Source organism: Labrus mixtus, chromosome 16 (genome assembly GCF_963584025.1).
Source record: "Labrus mixtus chromosome 16, fLabMix1.1, whole genome shotgun sequence".
In the NCBI taxonomy this organism is placed as follows: domain Eukaryota; kingdom Metazoa; phylum Chordata; class Actinopteri; order Labriformes; family Labridae; genus Labrus; species Labrus mixtus.
The window spans coordinates 24658356-24681111 of record NC_083627.1 but is presented as its reverse complement, the minus strand read 5'-3'; the positions used below and the strand labels follow the sequence as shown (position 1 = coordinate 24681111).

General features: G+C 39.7%; 1 protein-coding gene across 1 annotated transcript in view; it reads right to left on the bottom strand.

The window, feature by feature from the left end:
• Window positions 1–22756, bottom strand: part of LOC132991340 (solute carrier family 45 member 4) — a 52274-nt gene that overhangs the window by 14460 nt on the left and 15058 nt on the right. Inside the window, exon 3 of the mRNA XM_061060086.1 lies at window positions 16547–17775. Coding sequence (XP_060916069.1) covers window positions 16547–16856 — 310 coding nt within the window. The 5' untranslated portion in view covers window positions 16857–17775. The remainder of the gene's footprint in view (window positions 1–16546; window positions 17776–22756) is intronic.

The following is a 22756-nucleotide window of genomic DNA, read 5'->3' as shown; positions in this document are numbered from 1 at the left end:
GTTAACTTAATTACATGGTTGCTTCAAGTCTCTAAACTCGCTGAACTTTTAATTAAACAACTTTTATTCAAGAAACAGTAACAGGCCGATACAATCATCACACATGATGTAATTATAACCTTAGACACAACTTTTAAAACTTTAAAAGCAACACTGATGCATCATCTGAGCTAAAATATCACCAGACTGCACCATGGGATGCAGCGCCGTGATGTCACTGAGCTGCTGAGGGGAAGAGAAGGCAGACGTCTTTTAGTCGAGTGAAGTCAGCTGAATCTCCAATAATTAAATCACAACATAATCAGCGTCTCACTGCCAAACTGTTGCTTGATGCGGCTCACTTAGAAAGCAGACAAATACATTAAGTGCCATTTGGCTGCCACACTATCCCTCCCCTATCGAGATGACGGAGACAGAAACTGAAGATATTGGCTCAGGGAGTCTGACCAAGTTTTAACATTGTCTGGGTCTTTATTTTTAATGGATTCCAGTTAAGGTTGACCGCAATGATGATCAATGGTTCAGCTTAAAGACTGTAATACACCGTCTAATTATACTGACCTCTTCAGTTGGTAAAGTTCCTTTTTGGATTATCAAAAAGTGTCTGAAACTGAACACATTTCAAGCATACACCTTTAGACATCATCTTTAACTTATCAATACATTTATAAATCTCATTTTAGAAAGAAAGAAAACAGGCTGTTTCTGTGTCTGTGGCTTTAAATGCAAGGGAGCTGTGTTCGATCACGCCCCTCTAGAAAGACTTGGGCTTTCTTGCACCAAGGCTGAATGTTTAAGGTGAGAAGGCAGACTCAGAGGGTAGAACAAACACCTAGCTGTGGGAGTATAACCTATCTGCAGTAGGGGCTGCTGCCCTTTGTGATGTCACAAGTGTTGCTCCAAGGAATGCATGCGAGAGTTTTATTTGAAAAAACCTAAATAATTAATATGACAGGCTAACATCGCTGCTCAAAAATGTGGCACACAGACATGTTAAAAAGTGATGGTTTTAGAATTTTGTTTAGCTCTATGTAAGATGAACAAGTGATGGAACTTCTCCAAAACATTTCAAAGGATTTTTTTTTTTAATTCCCCTCTTCATTCTCATGAAATCTAGGCGACAAATAGTCAGCAGGAGACAGCGGAAAGATGGAGAGTGAGGGGAAGTTGTTGTCAGCTAATTTCATTAAGACACTTAGACATTGAAATGCATTTTCCTATTTCTCAAACAGATCTGTTTAGTGAAGTAAAGATCTATAACTGAGTGTGACATTGTCTAATCATAAGCAGGGAGTCTAAAATGTCCCTTCCTCCTGCACAGATCCATTTACTTCTATCAGTTCAGTCTCTGAAAACACTCAGAGATGTGATAGTTTACCTTCTGACTGAGGCAACACATCACACAACACAAGTTCTTAGCCACAGGCACATGAGAACAGAGTCCTTAAGTGTGGTGTCGACGCAGCTGATGTCAACATCCAGGATTTTGTTGTTTGTTTGCATGACAGATGCTGCTGTCATGTGAAAACTTCCTTGCTCCAATCATGGTTCATTTTCATATTTTCATGCTTGTAGATCACATGTTGTCACTATGGTACCAATTATGCTCTGCTAGCCTCTCCAGATTGTGACTGAGAGAAAGTAAACAACATGATTTCCAATGATACAAACTGTGCTATGTTGTAACACCGTCTCTTCCACAACATTCTGTGCATCTCTGTCTATATGAAGCTTGACATAACAATCGAGGGATTTAGGGGAGACTCATCAAAGTCGTACTACAAGATGTGTATAAATCAGAGGCACAAGGAGTGTGTTGCAAAAGAGATGACTGCATATCCAGTAATCAATCAATCACAGGGGAACATGGTTTTGCAGGCATTGTGTTTGAGGTGTTCTGTAAGTTAACTTTAAGTTGTTTTTAGCTGTCTAGAGAGACCCCCCCTCATGCCAGGAGGAACTGAATCAGGGGAAACATAGTGTGAATTTTAGACTCAAATGCCACAAGGAGAATCAGAGATTGTGTTGACTTTGTTTGAACAACCCTTGGCTGAACAAATAGTAGCCTTAAACGAATGGAGAAAGATTTAGTCTTAGATGAAAAGCAAAGTATAGCCCATCTAACATGAAAGTAGTGCATTGACTTGAATGGAAAACTGTTTTTAACAAGGTCAAAAGTCAGTCTTAATTTTTCATGTTTTTGTCAGTAAACCAAACAACTTCAGGTGTTTTGGGGGTGTCAATTGAATCATTTGAAATACATCCTCATTCTGATCACAGCACGTAACTTGATTTAGTCACAGAGTGATGACTCATCAGATTAGACTCCTCTCATCACTGTGACAGCTGCTTCTGTCATTAATCACTTGAATCAGGTGCAACACAGCTGAGCTCTGCTCACAAGATGGAAAGAAAAACATCCCGCACTGCTATGAAGAAATAGAACTTTTATAAGAAGTCAGGTAAATTTAAAGCAACAAGTAATAACAAAACACCTGAGGTATCTCTATTATCATGGAGAGTGTGGGTAAAAAGTATCATGCCATGGCTCAAACTTGGACTGCATGAACTGTATGTTAGGACTTCCAACAATTGTTGTTTTATTTATTGGTTGATCTACCAGATCATTTCCTGGATTTATGAAATAACTGTTTTAACGTGTGATTTGTTTCCTGGGGACAAAACTGTACCTTTAAAAAGTGAAAAACCACGACAAAATTAGTTTTTCATCGCATATATTAACCTAAAATTCAGTTGAGCAATCCCGTCAGTTCTTTATTTATTCATCAGGGAGAGAAACTGTTTAGTTTATCTTCTATTTTTCAAGTAAATACTTTTCTGCAAGCAAAAGTAGCTTTTTAGGGCTTTCATCTTTAACTTATCATGTAAACCTTTTCTGGATAATATCTGATTATTTTGACAACTTTTAGACAAAGTTTCATCAGACTAGGTGTAGCTACTTGATTTAAAAAAAATGTTGTTGAAGGTTAAATTACATTTTAAAAGCTTTAACCCTAAATAGTCTTCAAGTAACTTTTAAACATCTTGTAGTTACCTTATGAAAATATCCCTAAAACAATCTTTGAACTATATTTAGACTTTTATTTGATTTTTTCCCTTCTCAGAGTCACATTGTCACTCTGCTCTTACTTTAGATTTTACAGTCTGTGTTCCTGCTGTCATCTATGTACAATTGTCAACCTCTGTGTTTCTCATGAACGTGGCAATAAACAAGGGCTTGACCTCCTGTCGCCGTGGTGACCAGGTCTTGGGAACCCTGTCAACATGGAGTCTCCATCACCTTCACTTCCTGTCTCCTAATATGGCTGTTCCATTCACATGGAGCTTCCTGTAGTGGATAGTTTTTTTTTAAATGTTCTACCTATTTCTCACTCAAATGCACAAAGCTCTACACACACACACACACACACACACACACACACACACACACACACACACACACACACACACACACACACACACACACACACACACACACACACACACACACACACACACACACACACACACACACACACACACACACACACACACACACACACACACACACACACACACACACACACACACACACACACACACACACACACACCAGTTAAAGCTCAAACAATCATAAAACAGGAGACAAAGCAGCAGATAGGAATCAGTCTGTCTGTAAGTTTGTCAACATCAAAACAGGAAAAACAGTTTCTAGTAAACAGTTCCCACATGTGCACCTACACACACACACACACACACACACACACACACACACACAGTCAGTCAGTCAGACTCACCTACTAAATAAAACACACACAGTGGAGTTCCCACACACTCAGTACTTAAGGTGCAAACACACGTTCACAAACACACACATGCACAGGGAACAATACTGAGAGAGCAGAAACACAGGAAGTATTTCAGAAAGAGAGAAAAAGAAATGAGCTGGTTTAAGAAAGAAGGAGGGAGAGACGCCATGTGAGAAAGGAATACGATCAAAGGGATGACGATGGAGAGAAGAGGAGGAGAGAAACCAGGAAGGATGGAGAGTTAATATACAAGCCGGCATATGACGGCTGCCAGTGTTGTTGATTGATCGTGGGAAAAAAACACACAATCTGCCCCGTCTATCATCAAAGTGCTAATTTTTACTACGCCCCCCCCCACACACACACACACACACACACACACACACACACACACACACACACACACACACACACACACACACACACACACACACACACACACACACACACACACACACACACACACACACACACACACACACACACACACACACACACACACACACACACACACACACACACACACACACACACTAAATATAAAGCTCAATGTGTGTTTGTTTGACTACAGACTTCTCATTCATCACATCTGCGTACACTGTGTATGTTTCCCCACATCAGGCCTTCACTCAGGCATACACCAACAGTCATAATTTGTGGTTTTAACTGTTATCTCGATATTCAGTTTATGACTGGACACAGCTCGTTTCAAAATCACAAATGTGAGAAACAATACCAACTCTATGGGTTGCACCGTCATTATTTGCTCATGTGTTCTGTAGTGGCCAGAGGATACCAAATGATTGTAGAAATATTTCAATGACCTTATCGAGGCCTTTTGACTGAGATCCTTCATTGATGGAACGCACAATAATGGACTCTTTAACGGAATAAACAATGGGGGACATTATACAATATGGTCTCATTTGTTAGCCTATTGGTCCTTAAGTTATCATCACTGGAAACAGAAAAATACACAACCACGTTAAAATCTAATGAAGAATTATAACTATTCAAGGGTCCATTATCTGTTGTTTTTTTTGATCCAGGGAAAAAATGTCTGACAGAAATAATCACCATCTATCATTATCATCGTCTGCAGCGGCTACTGGGATGGGACTAGGCCTTTGTCATGCTATTAACAAACATGTGGTTGACATGTTGTCTACAATCACAGTTTGGACAGATCAAGGTGACAGGTTTAGAGAAAAGAAGTCTTTTCATTTGACTAGTTGACTGAAAGAGCATTCAAGGAATATTGCCAATTTGAATCAATAATCAATATTCTCCTTACTAGACAATAAAGTGCATTATCTAAGATGTTTATATTCAAAACCATCTCAACCTACTGCGGTCTATCTGGCAAAAGATGAATAGATAAATAAATGCAAACAGAAAAAGAAAACGCTTTAAAGTGGTATATGTAAGTGATGTAGCTTCTGACCAATACATTAGTACATACTCTCTCAAATATTTTCCTGACATGAGATTCTTTGATATACTGGACTTGTAACACATTTTTTATAGTGTAGTATAACGCACTTCTTCCTGAGAAAAGAATCAATTCTATGGACTAAACACAACCAACCATCACTCTGTCCTCGCGTACATCCCTCCATCCCTCTCCCAGACCTTCTCCTCTCCTATCACTCCTCCTCTCTAACACAATGAACAAAAAGTGAGCAAACACAAGTCTGATATCTCCTTCCCACTCCAATCAGAAATCAAACAAAACGCCAACCTCACTCTCTCCTTTCTTTCCCTTCAACTCTCTTCTCTCCTTCCTTCTCTGTTCCCATCCCTCCTGTTCCCACTCTCCCATAAACACAAAACAATCCTTTCATATCCTGCACGGGCGTGAGAAAACCACAAGAAAAAAAAAATGACCAAACAGGCAGAGAAACGGTGTGAAAGTAAGAGTGGGGCAGAGGTCGGAGAGAGGGGAGAAAGTGGGCAGGAAGGAAGGAGGCTGGGAGCGAGAGAATGAGAGACGAGGAAAGGAAAGGAAGGGAAGGAAAGGAGGAAGCAGGTGTTTCTGAATGAACATAACATGTCGACAGAGTCAGGTGCAGCGTTCAGAGACGAGAAGCGAAAGATAAGAAATGCAACAGATGGACTAAGGGGCAGATTTAAAATATTGACATCAATATTTTATTATTAATAAGCTTCTGGTTGTTGATTTTATGCCAGCACTGAAGTCTGCAGGCCATATTCTGTCTAAATGCACATGTGCAGCTGTCACATAATCAATAATCAATACTAATCTCTGGATCTTGACAGAATAATCAAATCACAGTGATTGGTCTCTGCTAATGGTTGCTCCAGCAGCAATGTGCAATGTGGTAACACAGGAGGCAAAACCAGTTCTTTCCTCTTTTTTTTCAAACATGTAATACTGGGTGTTGGTGGGGGAAAACTGGATGGTTTGGGGATTTAAAGCTCATTACTTATAGTGTACGTTAACAGAGAACAGTTCTTTAGTCACATGTGGTTTGTGAAAAAACTCTCTACAGGCCTGGAAAGGCTCTTTGGAAAAAGTAATTTGAAGACATTGATTTATATATATAGAGATTACCATTTTTTAAACCAGAATATCACATTTATTGATAAAGATTTGATAGGTAGTAATCAGAGTGGTCCGTAGAGCTTCCTAACAGTGCTGTCCTCACTTGTCTCACTTCATCTGCTCGAAAAACAAATCAAAAGTTCTGTTCACTTGTTGGTCTTTACTTCATACATGTTTTTTATTGTATTTTAGAAGTCCAGTGTGATTGAGAGTTATAAAACACTAAAATATTAGTTTAGGAAGATCACAAACTGTAGATTTCAGAGTAACGGTTTTCTAACCCACACACTACATCCTGCGATTATTTCCCATGTTTCTGAAACCCGGCGACTCAGTCACTGTTCAGATGAAAACAAGCCAACAGAAAAGCTCCTGAGGACTTGTTAAGTGGAAGAACGAAGACAGAAAGAGCAAGCAGTGACTCACTACTCTACAGCAGCAAGACACGATGAGAACATCAATCACATCACACACACACACACACACACACATGCTCTCCAGTAATACAGACATGAGGTCCACAAGCTGCACATACAGCCAAGGTCATCATTATAAAGTGCAGAGTATAGACTGAAACACTGAGTGATGTACGGCTCTGTGGATCAGCTGATGACAACACACTGATGAACAAATCAATGCCGACAGGAGAACAGTGTGTAGGAGAGATATCGCAGCAAAGATTGTACCTCAAAACAGATCATGTTAAGGATTTAAATCCAATAATATATTCTTCTTACCCGAGTGAGTTATAAATGTTGTTTTTCTGATTTCATTCTTAAATGTTACGCTCTGTGTTAATTTGTTCTGAAGTTGCTCAATGAATAAAGCCATTACTCATGTTTGTGTGTGTGTGTGTGTGTGTGTGTGTGTGTCACTGCTTTTCAATGTCATTCTTCAGAGGACACAGGATGGGCTTTATCCTGGGCGCATGCACACACACACACGCACACAAACACACACACACAACCCAGCTTCATAATAAGAGGAAAATGGTTTGTAAAATGTACATTCAGCCTTTTAATCACAAACCAGGGGTGATAAATAAATCCCCACCAACCCTCCTCTTTGGGGAAAAGGGTGGCATTAAAATTTCATGAGGCCTGCATGTATGTATGTAGTGTATTACACACACACTGCTGCTTCCAGTCAGCAGAGTTATGTAATACACTGCAGTAAGCGTTCACCTCCTACTGAGAGACTGAGGGACACACTGATACTGAGACACACATTTAAAGTATGTAATTCAATCAGTGACAACATTAACTGTATTTCTTCTGTTTGATTTCAATGCTTCTTACATCTTCCAAATACATTAAGAGGCAACCATTTGTGACTGACAGAGGGTAGGCGGGCCTCCGACTGTGACTGACCTATCAAAATCAGGAAGCTCCAACCAGCAGCGCTGACTGCCCTTTTCTGCCGGGAAGTGATCAATAAAGCCGATGTGCAGCATTCACTCAGTAATCTAATATTATGTAACCATAGATACAGCAAGTCAGCAAACAATCCCTCTTCAGTAGTGGATGCAGGTGTCATATCAAAATCAGCTAATTAAAAAGTACTCAATTCATATACAGTATAAATGATTTTCTTTTGATTGTAATTCCCTCATGAAACAACATCACAAAAAAAATGAACAAAAAAGCTAAACAGTGAGACAGTTGACAGAATACAAACAAAAAAGCAAAAGGGTTGGCAGTGATGGATGACTGTTGTATGATAAGTCAGAGTGTCATATACTTTGGAAATATAAACATTTTCAAAAGACAGAAAAGGAAGGAAGTGACTAAATAAAAGCTGTGTCCTGTATGTATGAAGGACACAGCTTCATCATGGAAAATGGACTGCACCTATAGCACTTTTATAGTCTTCTTACCACTAAAAGCACTTCACACTACATGTCACATTCAGCCTTTCTCACACACACACACACACACACACACACACACACACACACAAGGGATAGTTATTTTTTATTTAAAGTGGGTTTGTGTACGTGGTACTTGTCAATACTACATTCATTAATCACAGGAGTAGCAGGTCAGCTCGGCCCTTTAATTGAGGAACTGGTATCTTACTCGTACCGTATTACCCTATTGGTACCCTATTATATCGTGCAGTATTGTACTGTATCTTTCAATATCGTAGCGTATTGAAATGTATCCTTTCTAACAGAACCATACCAATAACATTATTTAAGACTACAGTTTGTAGAAACATTACTGTTACTTAGAACATATTTTTGCTCGAGCATCACATGTAATTAAACCAGAATGATGTCATAAAGTGTATAACAATGCAAACTTTGTCTTAGCACTGCACATACCTAAAAGGCAGCAGAAAGAGTTGACAAAATATGCAACACCAAAGTGATGTCATTAAATGTTAACCATTAAAATAAATCCCTTAAAACTTCAGTGTCCAAGGCTTTCAGATAGATGTTTTGTACTAAACTGCTCCCTCTCTCTTTTTATTATATCTAAAAATATGAATTCACACACTTATTCTGTCACTATCCATCCATCTAGAAACTGTCAAAAAGCCAACGAGTGTCAGAGAGAGAGCAGATTTGATGTTTAGATTACCATTCCTCATTTCTAAAGAAAATTGTGAGCAAACTGCCTCAATGTGTTGACTTCTACATCTTGTGTGATTACAGTTTTTGTTTTTATGATAAAGTCTTACTTCAATTCATTTGATCTTTTTATCTTTTAAACTGAAATTGTTTAAAGTTATTTCACCTCATCTGTGTGTCATGTCTATATGCTTGTTTATTTCCCCAGTTCTTCTCTTAATCTGCACAACTAATCCCTCTTTGGAAACAAAACAGAGTCAATGATCATTTGACTTTAAAACAGTATGATTAAAAAATGTCTTTGTTGCAGCCACCGTTTAAAGAATTTGCTTTCGCCTGATGTTTCTTTGTCCCTCGTCATCATCTGAGAGCTTGGTGGGGGCTTGTTTTTGATGACTTCACCTCCCTGGAGGGGGGGGGGGGTGGGAGCAATGTGCTGACAAACAAATACACACACACACACACAGTTCTGCATTCCTCACATATCCAACACTAATAGCACACACATACCTAGCTTATCGCCTGTTGCATGGAAAAACACTCACCCCCTATATGACACACACATAACAGGGCTTTGTCTTAAAGTTTCTGTTGACTCTGCATTTACTTCACATCACAAACAAACACAGGAGAACTGTAAAATCCTGTTTTTCCAGTTTGGGAGACCCTGGCATAAGCCATCATGTACTGGTTTTGCTTTTTGACTTTCACTACATTCACTAAGAATTCCTCCCTGCAGAGCTGGTCATGTTCGCAAAAAAAAGCCCTTTTGTGTCAGTGTGTGTGTGTGTACAGTGATAGTGTTAATAAATCATCAAGGTTACTGCAGCAGTTATATAAAGAGCTATGAATAGGGAGGCTTTAAATAACTGACTAGACTGCTGTGTTTGTCTCTCTCTCTCTTTCTCTCTGCTGAGAAACAAGCGGGAGTGTGTAGAGGTAAGTTAAGACTGTGAATTGTGGTTAAAAGTCCTTGCAGGTTTTAAAGAACAAATTCACAGTCAGCAGCTCCTGATATCATGTTGCCTTCTTTCCTGGTTGCTGTATTTATTCTGTTGCTTTATGAAAACTTTTTTTTTTTTTGTTGATGCCTCACACTTGCAACTTTATATCCATCCATCCACCTACCCTGCCCTCCAACTCTGTCTGACTGGGTCAGATTATAGTGATTAGTCACTGTGTTACATCAAGCCAGTCATTTATATAACTCTGTATGACTCTGTCTACAAGGTCATCTGCTAGATTAGACCGGCTAGCATGATAGGATCACTCCGTGGATTAGGGTACCTGCCATGCTAGCCCAAACTACACAAGATCAAGCTGATTCACAGCAGAAATAATAGAATTCCATATCTAGCATAGAGCACAGGAGCATTTATTTGGAAGAACACTGCATTATATAGCGTGTAGCTAAAAAGTACAAATGGGAAGGTCAGTGGAGTCGTTGGGATAAAACTATAAATTGTAATTAAAAAATATGCAAACATTGGTATAATGCAATGGAATCCAAAAATTAGCCAAAGCCTTGCTGACTCCTAAAAACTCCTGACTAATTAAAAATAATGCAAAGAAGTGAAGTTGAGGAGGGCAGAATGAATCTGATTTACTGAAACACTCTCTTTTAGCTCACCATCTAGCTTTCAAATGATCAATCAATGAAAAAAAAACATGACAAATACTGACAGTTGAAAGTCAGTTATTTAATTGAGCTCAGGTGACGCCAAGCTCCAAGACAAACAGCTGCAATGTCCTAACCTGTCAGTCAAATCAGCCTCACCCTTTGTCATCATGTCTAATCATGCAAAACTCTTGGCCTTAATGAAACCAAAACAGATGACTCACACAAGCAGGGATTTTATCAATAAAATATTAACTCTATATAGACTAAAATGGTTTTATACCAGGCTGTAAATATGTTTATTTCTGCTGTAAAATGGTCATTATAATATGGGACCTAATGGGGATTCCTTGGTTTAAAGGGTCAGCCTCAAGTGAACACGTTCTTCTGGATTGTTTTCATTTTTCAATACCAGCATTCAAAAAGACTCAAAGGTGAAGACGGTGGTGCAGAGAGCTGAGGCTTTCAGCTCAGGGACCTGAATGAAAAGAAGGACATTTCCTGTTGGATTGCAGTAATCTTCTTTAGTAAAGCCAAGCGGGCCTCCAAAGCAGCATGACAATGTTGCAGAACTGCCAGCCCTGGACTGTTTTGGGCACCACATTAGTGGCATGCCTTCTGCTACATGCTGAGCTGGTTGTATTCAAACAAGCAAATAAAGAGATTAAGAGTGTTGGTGGAGTAAGGGTTAAAAGGTGGTGGTCAGGTCACCTTCTGACTTTAGTTCTGACACCCAACCATGTAGAACATGGAGTATCTCCCAAAGGGGTAAACAATTCCAATAACACGTCCATGTCAACAAATTCTCTCAATTTGAACTGCATTGAAAAACAAACACTTTTTCAAGTCACTTCTGTCAATCATTGGGCTCGAAAAGTGTTTTGTCTTTAAACAGAAGTTGCTCCATCCATACAATAATTTCAAGCTGTTCAATCGGTTGCAACAATTTGTCGATGAGTGTCAGTGAGTGATGAGTGATAAGTTGTAGATTAAGTCTATCAAGCTCTTTAAACTAGTCTATTTGACTTATAATCAAGTCAAAAATATCTTCTCACACAAGCATTTTTGTTGATAATTTCACACAGATTTGTTGAAAGGCTTGTTTTATTCTGTATGATTGGCTTTTGTACTATAAGCCTTCATCTCATTCTTTGATATTACTGATTGTGAAATCAAGCTTGCATGCGTTAATACATTTCAGTCTGTGTGAGGTTGTATGACTTTTTGACTTTGTGCCCTCTAGAGTTCTTAACAAGATCCTTTGGTACATAATATATAATCCCATTTTCCCTGCTTTTCATTGAGCTGCTACGACTGTGAATGCATGCGATGGTGATAAAGATTTTTCTGTCAGCTTGTTGATAGTTAGTTTCCACTGATTTGACTTCCATGCGTATCATAATGATGCTTTAACAACTTTAATGCGTCACTTTGAGCTGAGGTTTGAAAAAGCTTCTCGTTATGTAATACACCAGACTCCTCACCAAAAAGGACACAACACGCTGTCTGCACTCGTCTCCTCCTCCTCCTGCTTTTTCCACTCTCTCTACCCTTCTCAAAGAACATCCTTTCCTCAGAACTCTATTTTCACCAAATCCTCTTCCTCTTTAGTCCTGAGTAAGAGCACCACCTACTTTCCTAAAAGGGCTAAAGGAAGATAGAAGTGAGTATGAGGAAATCGATCATAAACGCTATAAATAAAAACAAACTCAACTTAACAATAAATACAAATATTCAAAATTAGACCTTTAAGCCCCATAAATAATGTTTTATCAAACTGATTTCTGTTCCAAGAAAACTATATTTTCAGTAAAACTTGATCAGTTTTGGTTATTCCACACAATAGCCTTCTATATTTATTAACCATTTTCTTTACTACTTAAAAGGCAGAGTGTGATGTAATTAATCCAGCAGTCCTTGCATGAGTGAGAGACAGATCTTTTCATGCCCTCCACACAGGACCTTGTAAGGTAGAACCTTCTTATCCTTTCTTTTGACTGTGTAAATATGGGCTCCTTGACCGAACTGAGCCTGCCACACATACACACACACACACACACACACACACACACACACACACACACACACACACACACACACACACACACACACACACACACACACACACACACACACACACACACACACACACACACTCTCTCTCTCTCTCTCTCTTTCTTTCTCTAACCCCAGTGTTGTGGGGGTTACACACACACAATGGTTTCACTCAGGGCAAGCCAACCAGCCAGCTTACCAGCTATACAGCTTATTCCAGCAGCTAGTTGGTCTCCAGCCTGCATGAAGCCACATGGAGGAATGAGAGGTCGATATTTCTTATAGCAGTAGTTGGATCTCTGCCAACAGAGTTAGAGGTGGGGGGTAGTTGTGATCAAACTGTGCCTGCTTCGTTGCTAGCAGGCTGAAGAGTTGGTCATGATTATGCTGAAAGGTTGGTGTGGGGGGAAAAAGCATGGGTAACGATTTCCCATTTGAAGATATGTAACTTCTAGAGCAGGGGTCTCCTACACATCGTTTGCACACTTGTTTGGGAGCTCACCAAATGGATTTCAGTAGCTTGCTAGAGGTTGTACAAAAAAATTAAATGACAATGCACCTTGACATGCTCTTTCCAATTCATTTCAATCAAATACACAGATGTCCTCCCCTCCGATATAGCATGTAGCTGTCATCATAAAATCGACTCTCTAGCTTAGCTAAAAGTGAGAAGTTTGTTGCAATTAGCAAGCCTGTTTAACGAAGGTGGCCATGGCAAGAAAAAGCTGAAAATAAACCATTTCCCACTCCATGGCTAGAGTGAAGAAGGTAAGGGACCAGCGTGTGCGCCTTATCTGCGGTATCAGCATTTCAGCCGGCAAAAGAGGCCATGTGGAGCGCCACTACACTCCGCAGCTAGCACGCTAAAACAGCGTCTCTATTCACCCAACCAACAAAGAAGAAGGCCAATGTGGCAACAGATCAGTATCATTTAAAGTGCAGCACATCCTAACAAAGCACAAGAAGCCATTCACCAGCAGCAGGTTGGTAAAGATTGTGATGATTGCAGTAGATAAGGTGTTATTTAGGGACCATTGAAGCAAGTCTGAAATAATATCCAATATTGCTAATGTACAGCTTGTTGCTAACACAGTGGCATGGAGAGTGTCTGCATTTCCTGCAGATGTAATGGGACAGCTGGAGCAGGACATGACAAGGTTTAAGTGGGTTTTTTGTTCAGTGTGATGAGTCGGTAGATGGATTCTAATCACAAAATGTAATGTGTAGTGTGTAATTATGACAATATAACATGGACTTAAAAGTGGGCACTGGTTTATCCCCGTTTGGTAGAGTGCACAGACCATAAACAGAGACAGAGTCTTTGCCACATTGGCCACTTTGGTGCATGTCATCCCTAATCTCTCCTTCCCATATCTAAATACAGAATACAGAAAATACAGACAAAGGCTACAAATAAAAAACTAAGCTAGAAAGTGGCACAAAGTTATTATGAAAGTTACTGAAAACATGACATAGTATTGAAAAAAGGGACTAGGAACAGCTTTGAAAATTATCACAAACCTGCTTTCATCAATACTGTTCTATTAACTAAATCAAGTTGCTAGCGGAGTTGCTCAAAGCAATGAATCATGACAAAAAACGGTATTGTGACGCCTTTCAGCTATCCATTTCCCTGTCAGACCATAAATGTCATGTAACTCTTACCAACTTTAAACGCTCTCCGAAACTGATATGACATTACATTATAATAGATTATAGATAAATAGCAAGACATGGGATAAAGGCAACATTTGCAACAAAACAGTGAAGATATAAGACCTTTTTTGCTGCTCAAGAGCCAGAAACACGCCTCAGGAATTTGTTGGTAGGGACCGAAAATAAGTAGTGGTGAGCACGAGTCTTAATAGTTAAGTGCTGTTTGTAGAGGTCTGTGCTTCACTGAGTGGAATCTACTTTATAATTCATTAAGATGGAAGGCAATCATCTCTACCTTTGATAAGAATAAAAGGTCAAATTGTCAAATAGTCAATTAGCTCATCATGAAAAGGCTGACAAAGCTGGATAAACCCTCTATATCACAGATAGGTACAAAAATCACAGCTCTGTCTGCTTTAGTTGGTTCATTGCAGCGGAGTAATCTGCAGCCGCTGTACCTCTCAGTGCTTCAAAAATCTCCTAAGAGGGGCTCAGACACAGCCCGATCTACAAAAATAGACTAGGGCGCCAAAATCGAGGCTAAAAATAGAACAAAAACATGTCCGATGGTCAGAAAAAGAAGCCTAATAGGGGGTTTCGGGGATTTTGGTTAAAAGGTGCGAGGTGCTGGTTTGACTGTTTCATATGTAACGAAAAGACAGCACTTTCTGAGTATTGCACTCCTCTGACTGAAGCTGAAACCTTATTAACTTCTCGTGTATCAAAGGTTGGTTCCCCGTGGCGGCTCATCCTGGGTGAGCCGGCCAGGAGTAAGGGTGACCACAGAGTGTCCCGCCACTCGTGTAGCCCTGGTTATGTAAGCTGAGATGGTCACAGCACGGAGCGAGAGAAAAGGAAGCAAGAGAAAGTGAGGGGATGAAAGGGGTTGTATGGGAAATGACTTTGAATTATAAACAAGGTTATGGCTGTTAAAGTCTCTCTCTCTCTCTCTCTCTCTCTCTCTCTCTCTCTCTCTCTCTCTCTCTCTCTCTCTCTCTCTCTCTCTCTCTCTCTCTCTCTCTCTCTCTCTCTCTCTCTCTCTCTCTCTCTCTCTCTCTCTCTCTCTCTCTCTCTCTCTCTCTCCCGATCTCATCTCTTCTTTCCTTCCCTCCCCTCTCGTCTTCTTTTCTCTCTTCACACCCTCTCTGTCCCCCATGAGGACTGCAATGTACTCCAGATGAATTTGGACTTGGCAAATTGTCAAAGGCTGTCAAAGATGAAGCAGGGTGCCAATGACAGCACACTCATTGCCTGTGTGTGGGTGGGTGTGTGTGTTCGTGTGCGTTTTGTGAGTGAACTGGCTAATCTCCTGGCAGATCCAGTGGAAGGCCATCTAAACAAGGTAGACAGGATGCGTGATGTACTGAGCTGCCAAGGTGCCTTCTTAAATGCCAGAACAACATCTAGATAGACAACACACTTTGATGTGTGCACACACTTTGTGTTCTGATGATTTCTTCCTATGCTTCTTACGTTCGAAAAGTCGATATTCTCTTTAAACTTAAGGCTAGAAATGTTCAGATCACACTGGGCAGTGGGTGAAATATGTCAAACCTCTGAGACCTGGCTTTGTTGATTAGGTGCATTGAAGGAACATTGACGCGTTTTATCTGTTTTCTTTCTGTAATTGACTTTATTTTTTTGTGTCTTAATACTTTATTGGTATTATTCTAAAGTCTAGGAAGCCAAATTGCTGTTTTTGCTTGATTAACTTCTTTTTTTTGTCACTTTCTCTCTGGATTACGGCTCCTTTAAGTTGCCACAAAAAAGAAAAACAGGTCCATAGAGGCTAGCCTTTGTCTACAGATATAAGGTTTAATCTTACTTTAAAGAACTCAGAAGAGTGTAGTATGCTATATATGTACTTATGTCTTGATCATTTTCTCAAAAAAAAAAGAAAAGTCGATATGCCGATTATAAATGATAGTATCCTTTCGGTTATTAATCCTCAACTATTGGGGTTGCAGCTGCTTCTTTTTCTTACGTTTATGTTTGACTGACGCTGAATCAACATCATTTGTGTTCTTCAAATTATGTTTATGTTATCTTCGGCTTAAATGCATAAAGATATCATTTAACTGTTGTTTGTGAGGATGTTGTGCTTCACTGTGTTTATATCACTGTGAACTGAATAAGAGAAAGTGACTGGTTGTGTAAAAAAAAGCATTTAAAGAAGTCATTTGTCAAATGTGACAGGTATGTAATGAATGGAACTGTTGTGCTGTTGAACACACTTATTATGAACATTAACCTGTTTGTTGACTTACCTATCTGCAGCAGAACCGGCGTCACCAGCGCTGTCTCCATGGCGTAGCAGAACTCCCGTCCAAACATCACAGCCCCGTGCATCACCCATCTCTTCAGGGGGATGCCTTCTACAGATCCCTCGCTCGCCGACTCCTCCGCTCCTTGGCCTCCTCCCCCTCCTCCTCCCTTTCCATCCGTCTCGCCGGCTGCTCCTCCCTTCTCCTCGTCCGAGCCCGATGTCTTGGAGTTTTTGGCATTGACCCCGCCAACCACAGATCCGACCTGCATGGTGTCAGCCTCTGTGTTCTGGGGAGGCATGTTGGAGGGCATGCACGCGATGGGAAAAACAAGTGCACCTCTCCGTACAAACAAAAAAATCTAGAGTTGACCTGTAGTTTAAAAAAAAAATTGGATGTATCCGTTCTTTTGTAGTAACTTCAAGAAGTAGTGACTTTCTGGAAGTAACGCAAGTACAATCTTTACAAGTTACACATTTTTCTAAGACTCTGTAACAGATAGTGTCCCAGCAATCTAGGTAAATGATTATATCTAAAACTGTGTCCTGTTTAAAAAGGACCCTAGGTTATTTAAACAAGATCTAGTATAGATCCATTAATGTTAAAAGAAAGAAACAAAAAAGATCAGAAACGAGTTATCCTTTAGAAAAAAAAAGTCACCTGAAAATCAAGTTGTCCAACGAAAAATATTGCAGCTCCAAATCCAACAGGCTTTAATCCTCCTCTGGCCTTTTTGTTTTAATCCCCAGAGTTAAGAAAAAATAAAATCAGCTTTCCAGAAGGCTTGTCGAAAATCAAGAAATCAGACAAAGTGTTTACATTTTCACAGGAAGCGTATGTGTTACATTCCAAGAGCAGGTTGGTGCGTTTGCTCCTTTTTGTGTGTATTATTGAGAATAATCTGTCAGTGTTTACTTGCTTGTTTGTGTGAGTGTGTGTGTGTTATGTATTGTGTGTATGTGTGGTGTATGTATGATTATGGCTTTTCTGTCATTGAGGTTTCTCCCTCTTTCTCTTACTGTCTATTACAAGCTGTACAAATCCATATTGAGGACCATTCGGTGAGTTCCAGAGTCATTTTGTGTATGGAGAAAGGCTGGATGGAGAGCTGGGAGACAGAGCGGACAGTGAGGAAGTGGCTGCAGGGTGAGGGGGGGGGAGGTGGTGGAGTAGGGCAGGTGGCAAAGGTAGGCGGAGCTCCTCTGAGAATCCCCATCGATTGGCTGATCAATCTGAAGGACAAGACGACGGCGTCAGGTGAAGTAGAGAGAGAGAGAGAAGAGGAAAACAACAAGTTAGTAACAGCAATTAAACTTTTGGATATGTATCAAAAGAACATCCAAGCATAGACAAAATATTTGACAACAAGATTTTACTGACACGCTACTTTGTCAGGTCATTGATCATGAACTGGGCGTGAGCCTTACAACATTTGGTGAGCATCAATAGACACAAGAAGAAAATATGGAAAGGTGGGGCGCTGGTGGCGCAGTGGTTAGTGCGCGCGCCCCATGTATGGATGTATGTACTGTCCTATCTATCCATTAAAGGCACAAAGAGCCCAAAAATAAATCTTTAAAAAAAAAATTAAAAAAAATGGAAAGGTGACATAGCAAAGATTGGGCGGATCAAGCTGCTTTAACATATGGAAATGGCAGAGAAAGGGACAATTGTGTTTCAGTAGAAGAGCTTTTTGATGCACCAGCTATGTGTTTTAACCCATAACTGTTTTATCAACACTGCCCAAGGAAGATCGTCAAGCTTCAAACACAAGGCAATTCTCTATACGTTTACACATGTTCACATATTCGGCATACTGTATCAAATGTTTTGATCTTGTGTAATCAATGGCTCCTATTCTGTTTACTGTACAACCAACACATTAAAGAAGGTTTTTTGCCTCCAGACAAATATGTAAGAGTGGAGCTTCATTTTCTTTGATGAGTTCAATTTCAAACACTGTTGACAGTTTTTTATTGGACCTACTTTTGTTGTTACCTGAAGAAAAATAATGTTTGAAGAGTTTGAACAAACATGGTTTTACTTTCTGGTTTGAGATGATGTGAGCACCACAAATAAAAGATTCAATCCACCTTTTTGGTTTTTGGGCTGGCGGCAGAGATGTCGACATGCTGTAATCACACACACGTGTGCCCTCTCCAATGAAAAGAGACCATTTTTCAAAGAGTGTAATTGGGTTTAGCACATGATAAATACTCGCACACACTCGGACTGTCTGTGAAAATGGACGGGAGGGATGAAGGCATGCGATAGTTTTTATGACCTAAAATATCTTCAAATTGAGCTACTGTTCCACGCACAGAGGGGCTTGTGTGTGTGTTGGGAAGAGATATTAGAGAGATGTTCAAAGAGAAAAAAAAAGAGGCATGAAAAACTTATAACACGCCTCACAGAGAGAGGGCATAGCGGACTGCAGGAGGGTTCAAGTTTTCCCACAGAGTTGAATTCCAGAATGTGTTTTTTTTGTGTAGCAGGCCACTGGCACGTTCCTTCAGACCCTACACACACTATTGCTTGCCACGTGAAGAAAACACACACACACACACACGCTAAGACCCTCATCGAGCCTCTTAAGGAGGGATTGGGGGAAAACGTGAGGTAGGGACGGAAAGAAAAGGAGAGGAAGGAAGGAAGAAGTAAAGGAAGGATGGAGGGGGGGAAGTAGGCTTTGAACAGGTGGATGGTTGGAGGAATAAGAGATGAAGGGATGAAGGAAAGTTTGAAGAGTGAATGAGGTACAGAGAGGAGAGATAGTCAGAGACACAGATGGGAGAGGGAGAAAGTAAACATATTGATCAAATAATCGTTTTTATTAATAGTGCAAAGAAAAAGTTATGAAGTTATTTCAGGACACTTTGCAAAAAGAGAAGTTCTTCACCATTTAAAAATAAATATATATATATATATATTATATGCATATATAATGTTTTTGGTGCACTGGTGGGATAGTAACTATCTTGTTTTAAATGTTAAGACTGAGGGTGAACACAATGAACCCATCATACAGGTCTGCTCGCACAAGTAACGAGAGTCTCTGCTCCAGACTGTAAGAGGGTATGTACTTCATGCACAGAATGAGAGTCTAAGGAGTTTAGCAGGAATGTATGTTACTGTTTTAAACTGCTGTTTTTGAAAGCATTATGAGATACGGTATTACGGCCTGGAACAGTATACCTCCAAACACTTTGAACAGACTGTTGTTAGACAGGCACAGAAAGTAGTGTCTGACCCGACCCACATTCTTCATTCTGAGTTTCAGCTTTTACCCTCCAGGAGAAAACTCAGGGTCCCTCAAACCAGGCTGAACCATTATAAACATTAATTTGTGCGATTAGGATTGATTGTAGGATGTGCCAAGGGGCCGTGCAATATGTCAATATGTCGCTGCATTGACTGAATTGTTACATGTTCAGTATGATCTCTATTTATGTATTTTTAAGTCCCTTTGGGGACAATAAAGTAAATCAAATCTTATCTTACCACTGAGTTAGCACTTGGGTTTAGTGAGAAGGAAAATGTCCTTCGTCTGGCAGAAACCTCGAACAGACCCAGACTCATTTGTAGACAGCCATCTGCCATGACTGAAATATCCATATTTCTGCCTGTTTTTTTTTTTTCATTCTGTGGTTCCTCTCTTCATCTCTCTTCTCCATTTTCTCTCATGTGTCCCCATTAACATTCATGATGCTCTCTAGACAGACATGAATATTTTATCCTCACACCCCCCTCAACCCCTCACACTGCAGCAGGTTACATAACAGCTCCTCTCCTTTTCACATACATGCAGTAAATACATAACAAACACATGTTAATTATCTGCTTTTTGTGAAAATTACAAGGCAGCACTAACCCGCCTGTCAGGAAAAGAACATGATGTGCCGAAACTGGCAAAAGCTTCTGCAGCAAAAACATGTCACAACATATTGACAACAACTAAATGTTCAGCTCGAACAGGCGACATAGGGAACTATAGGGGAACATTTTAGCAGAGTGGAGGGGGGGGCTGGAAATTATGGATGCTGTTACAAACTCCTCGTTGAGTTGTGTCATGTGACTCTGATGTTTTCCTTTTTGCATAGCTTTATTAAAAACGTCACAAAAACATGAAAGTCAACAATTGTAACTTTTAATGAACAAGGTTTTAGTTTTAGTTTAAAAATCAACACCAAACTGATCCTTCCCAGAGCTCTAAAATTCAGGTAATAAATGGATACATGACATCGAGCAGGACATTGTTTTATTTTTATTTTTTTTTTAATTATAAATGCTTACATTTATGGAGAAAATGAGATGCAGGGTATTAAATATAAATGTGCTATCAAATTGCTTTTTTGCTGGCAAAAGAGCCCAAAATCGAAAACATACTTTTATTATTATCATTTAAAACAGTGGAAAAGCTTACTATGTACAGTATTTGAGAAGGAACTAGGACGTCTCTGACAATTGGACTTCTATGATTAATTGTGTACCTACTTATTAATTTAATAAGAAGCGTTTCAGAGATGTTTCTGCTTTATTGCAGCATTCAATTAAAACCAAAAACAGTTCATCAAAGACAGCTGTCGTGAAGAGGAATTATGTTGATTTGATTGATTCCAGAAGTAAAAGTGAGCAGTAAAACAATCGGACAGCAGCAGGAACCACTAACAGTATTCACAACAGGAGGACAAAACTAAAAGGACAACACATAGCCTCAGACAGCACACACACACTTTGCAGTCTCTACAACCTCCTCCCCTCAGCCACAGATACACATACACACCCACCTTCAGGACTAACAGAGCCATGTCAAGCTTTGTGCCCACACCCATCAGGCTCATGGATGACTGATCTATTTGTTTATTTATTTTTAACACCACTCATAACAATTATTTATGACCTATTTGTCATGCTTTTAATACAGCCGCTTGTATGTGTTTTTTGTTTGTTTTTTGTGCTGAGCTGTGTGTGCTCTTTTACACAAATGAAGTTTCTAACAGATAAATAAAGTTATTTGATTTGGAAAGGCTTCAGTTCTATCCTATATTTGGATTTGTTTTTTAATTTGTACTTAATTACTCCAATAACTAGGAGTCTCAAAAAAGCTGCATAATAATCTCCATCAAGGGAAGTCCTGTTGCTTGATGCCTTAATGGAGATCTTCAACAAAATCCACATATTGGGTTTCATTATTATTATTATTACAATATTGTCATTATTATTTTTAATGTACAGAAAAAACTTTGTGCCAGTAGCATAAGATTAACTTCAGTATTCAGGGATGCTGTGCTCTGAATGTGAATTATTTTTGACTAACATCTGCGTAGAGCACATTGAGCCCGATGATTCAATGTGATAAAGAAATGTTAAACAGCACGAGATGTCAGGGTGCGATCAAAGGTTGAAACAGGAGCTGAATGCATGATTTGAACACTTTAGTAAAGATGAGGGATCATTTATTCATCTTATGTGACAATGAAACCCTTCAGTGTGAGGCTGTTGTGAAATGAATTGAAAGAGTGTTTGATCTGTTTATGCAGGTCTATAATTGTGATGTGTTCAGGTGTGGATTTCTTCTTACACTATGTGAATAGTTGCGTGTGATTTTGAGAAAAATAATAGGTCAAGTTGAAAAAACAAGTCCATAAACAAGTGTCTGTGCTTCTCTCCCATTCATCTCTCTCTCCTGAGCCGACACTATCTGGCCTGCATCTGTAACTCTCAAGTCATACAAAAGACACACACAAAGCAGTGCATGTTATTGGATTAGACATATTGTTTATGTTTTTGTGTGTCTGCAACATGAGCTCGGCTTCCATAGAATTACACCTCAGCATTTTCTGAGCGCCGACATAAACAATGTACAGTCTCAAAGGGGAGCTGAGGGAGAGAGGAGGGAAAAGAGGGAGAGCGACAGGAAACAGTTGTGGCTCAGGGAAGATAGTAAAGAAGTGATGGGAAGAGATGGAAAACAGTTCAACTAAAACTAGTCTTTTAAAATACATGTAAACATTCAAATCCGACTGAAAGCGCACATCTAACTTCTCAACACTGACTATAAACCTAACATGATTAGGAGTTGATTTTCTTTTCTCTTGCATGTATACACCTTGATCTGAACCAAACTAGCCTAGCGCTTTGTGCCTACTCAGTTCCTGCGCCGGGCTTTGATCTGGAAGTTGAAGAGCATAAATGTGCAGAAGAAAGTTGAGG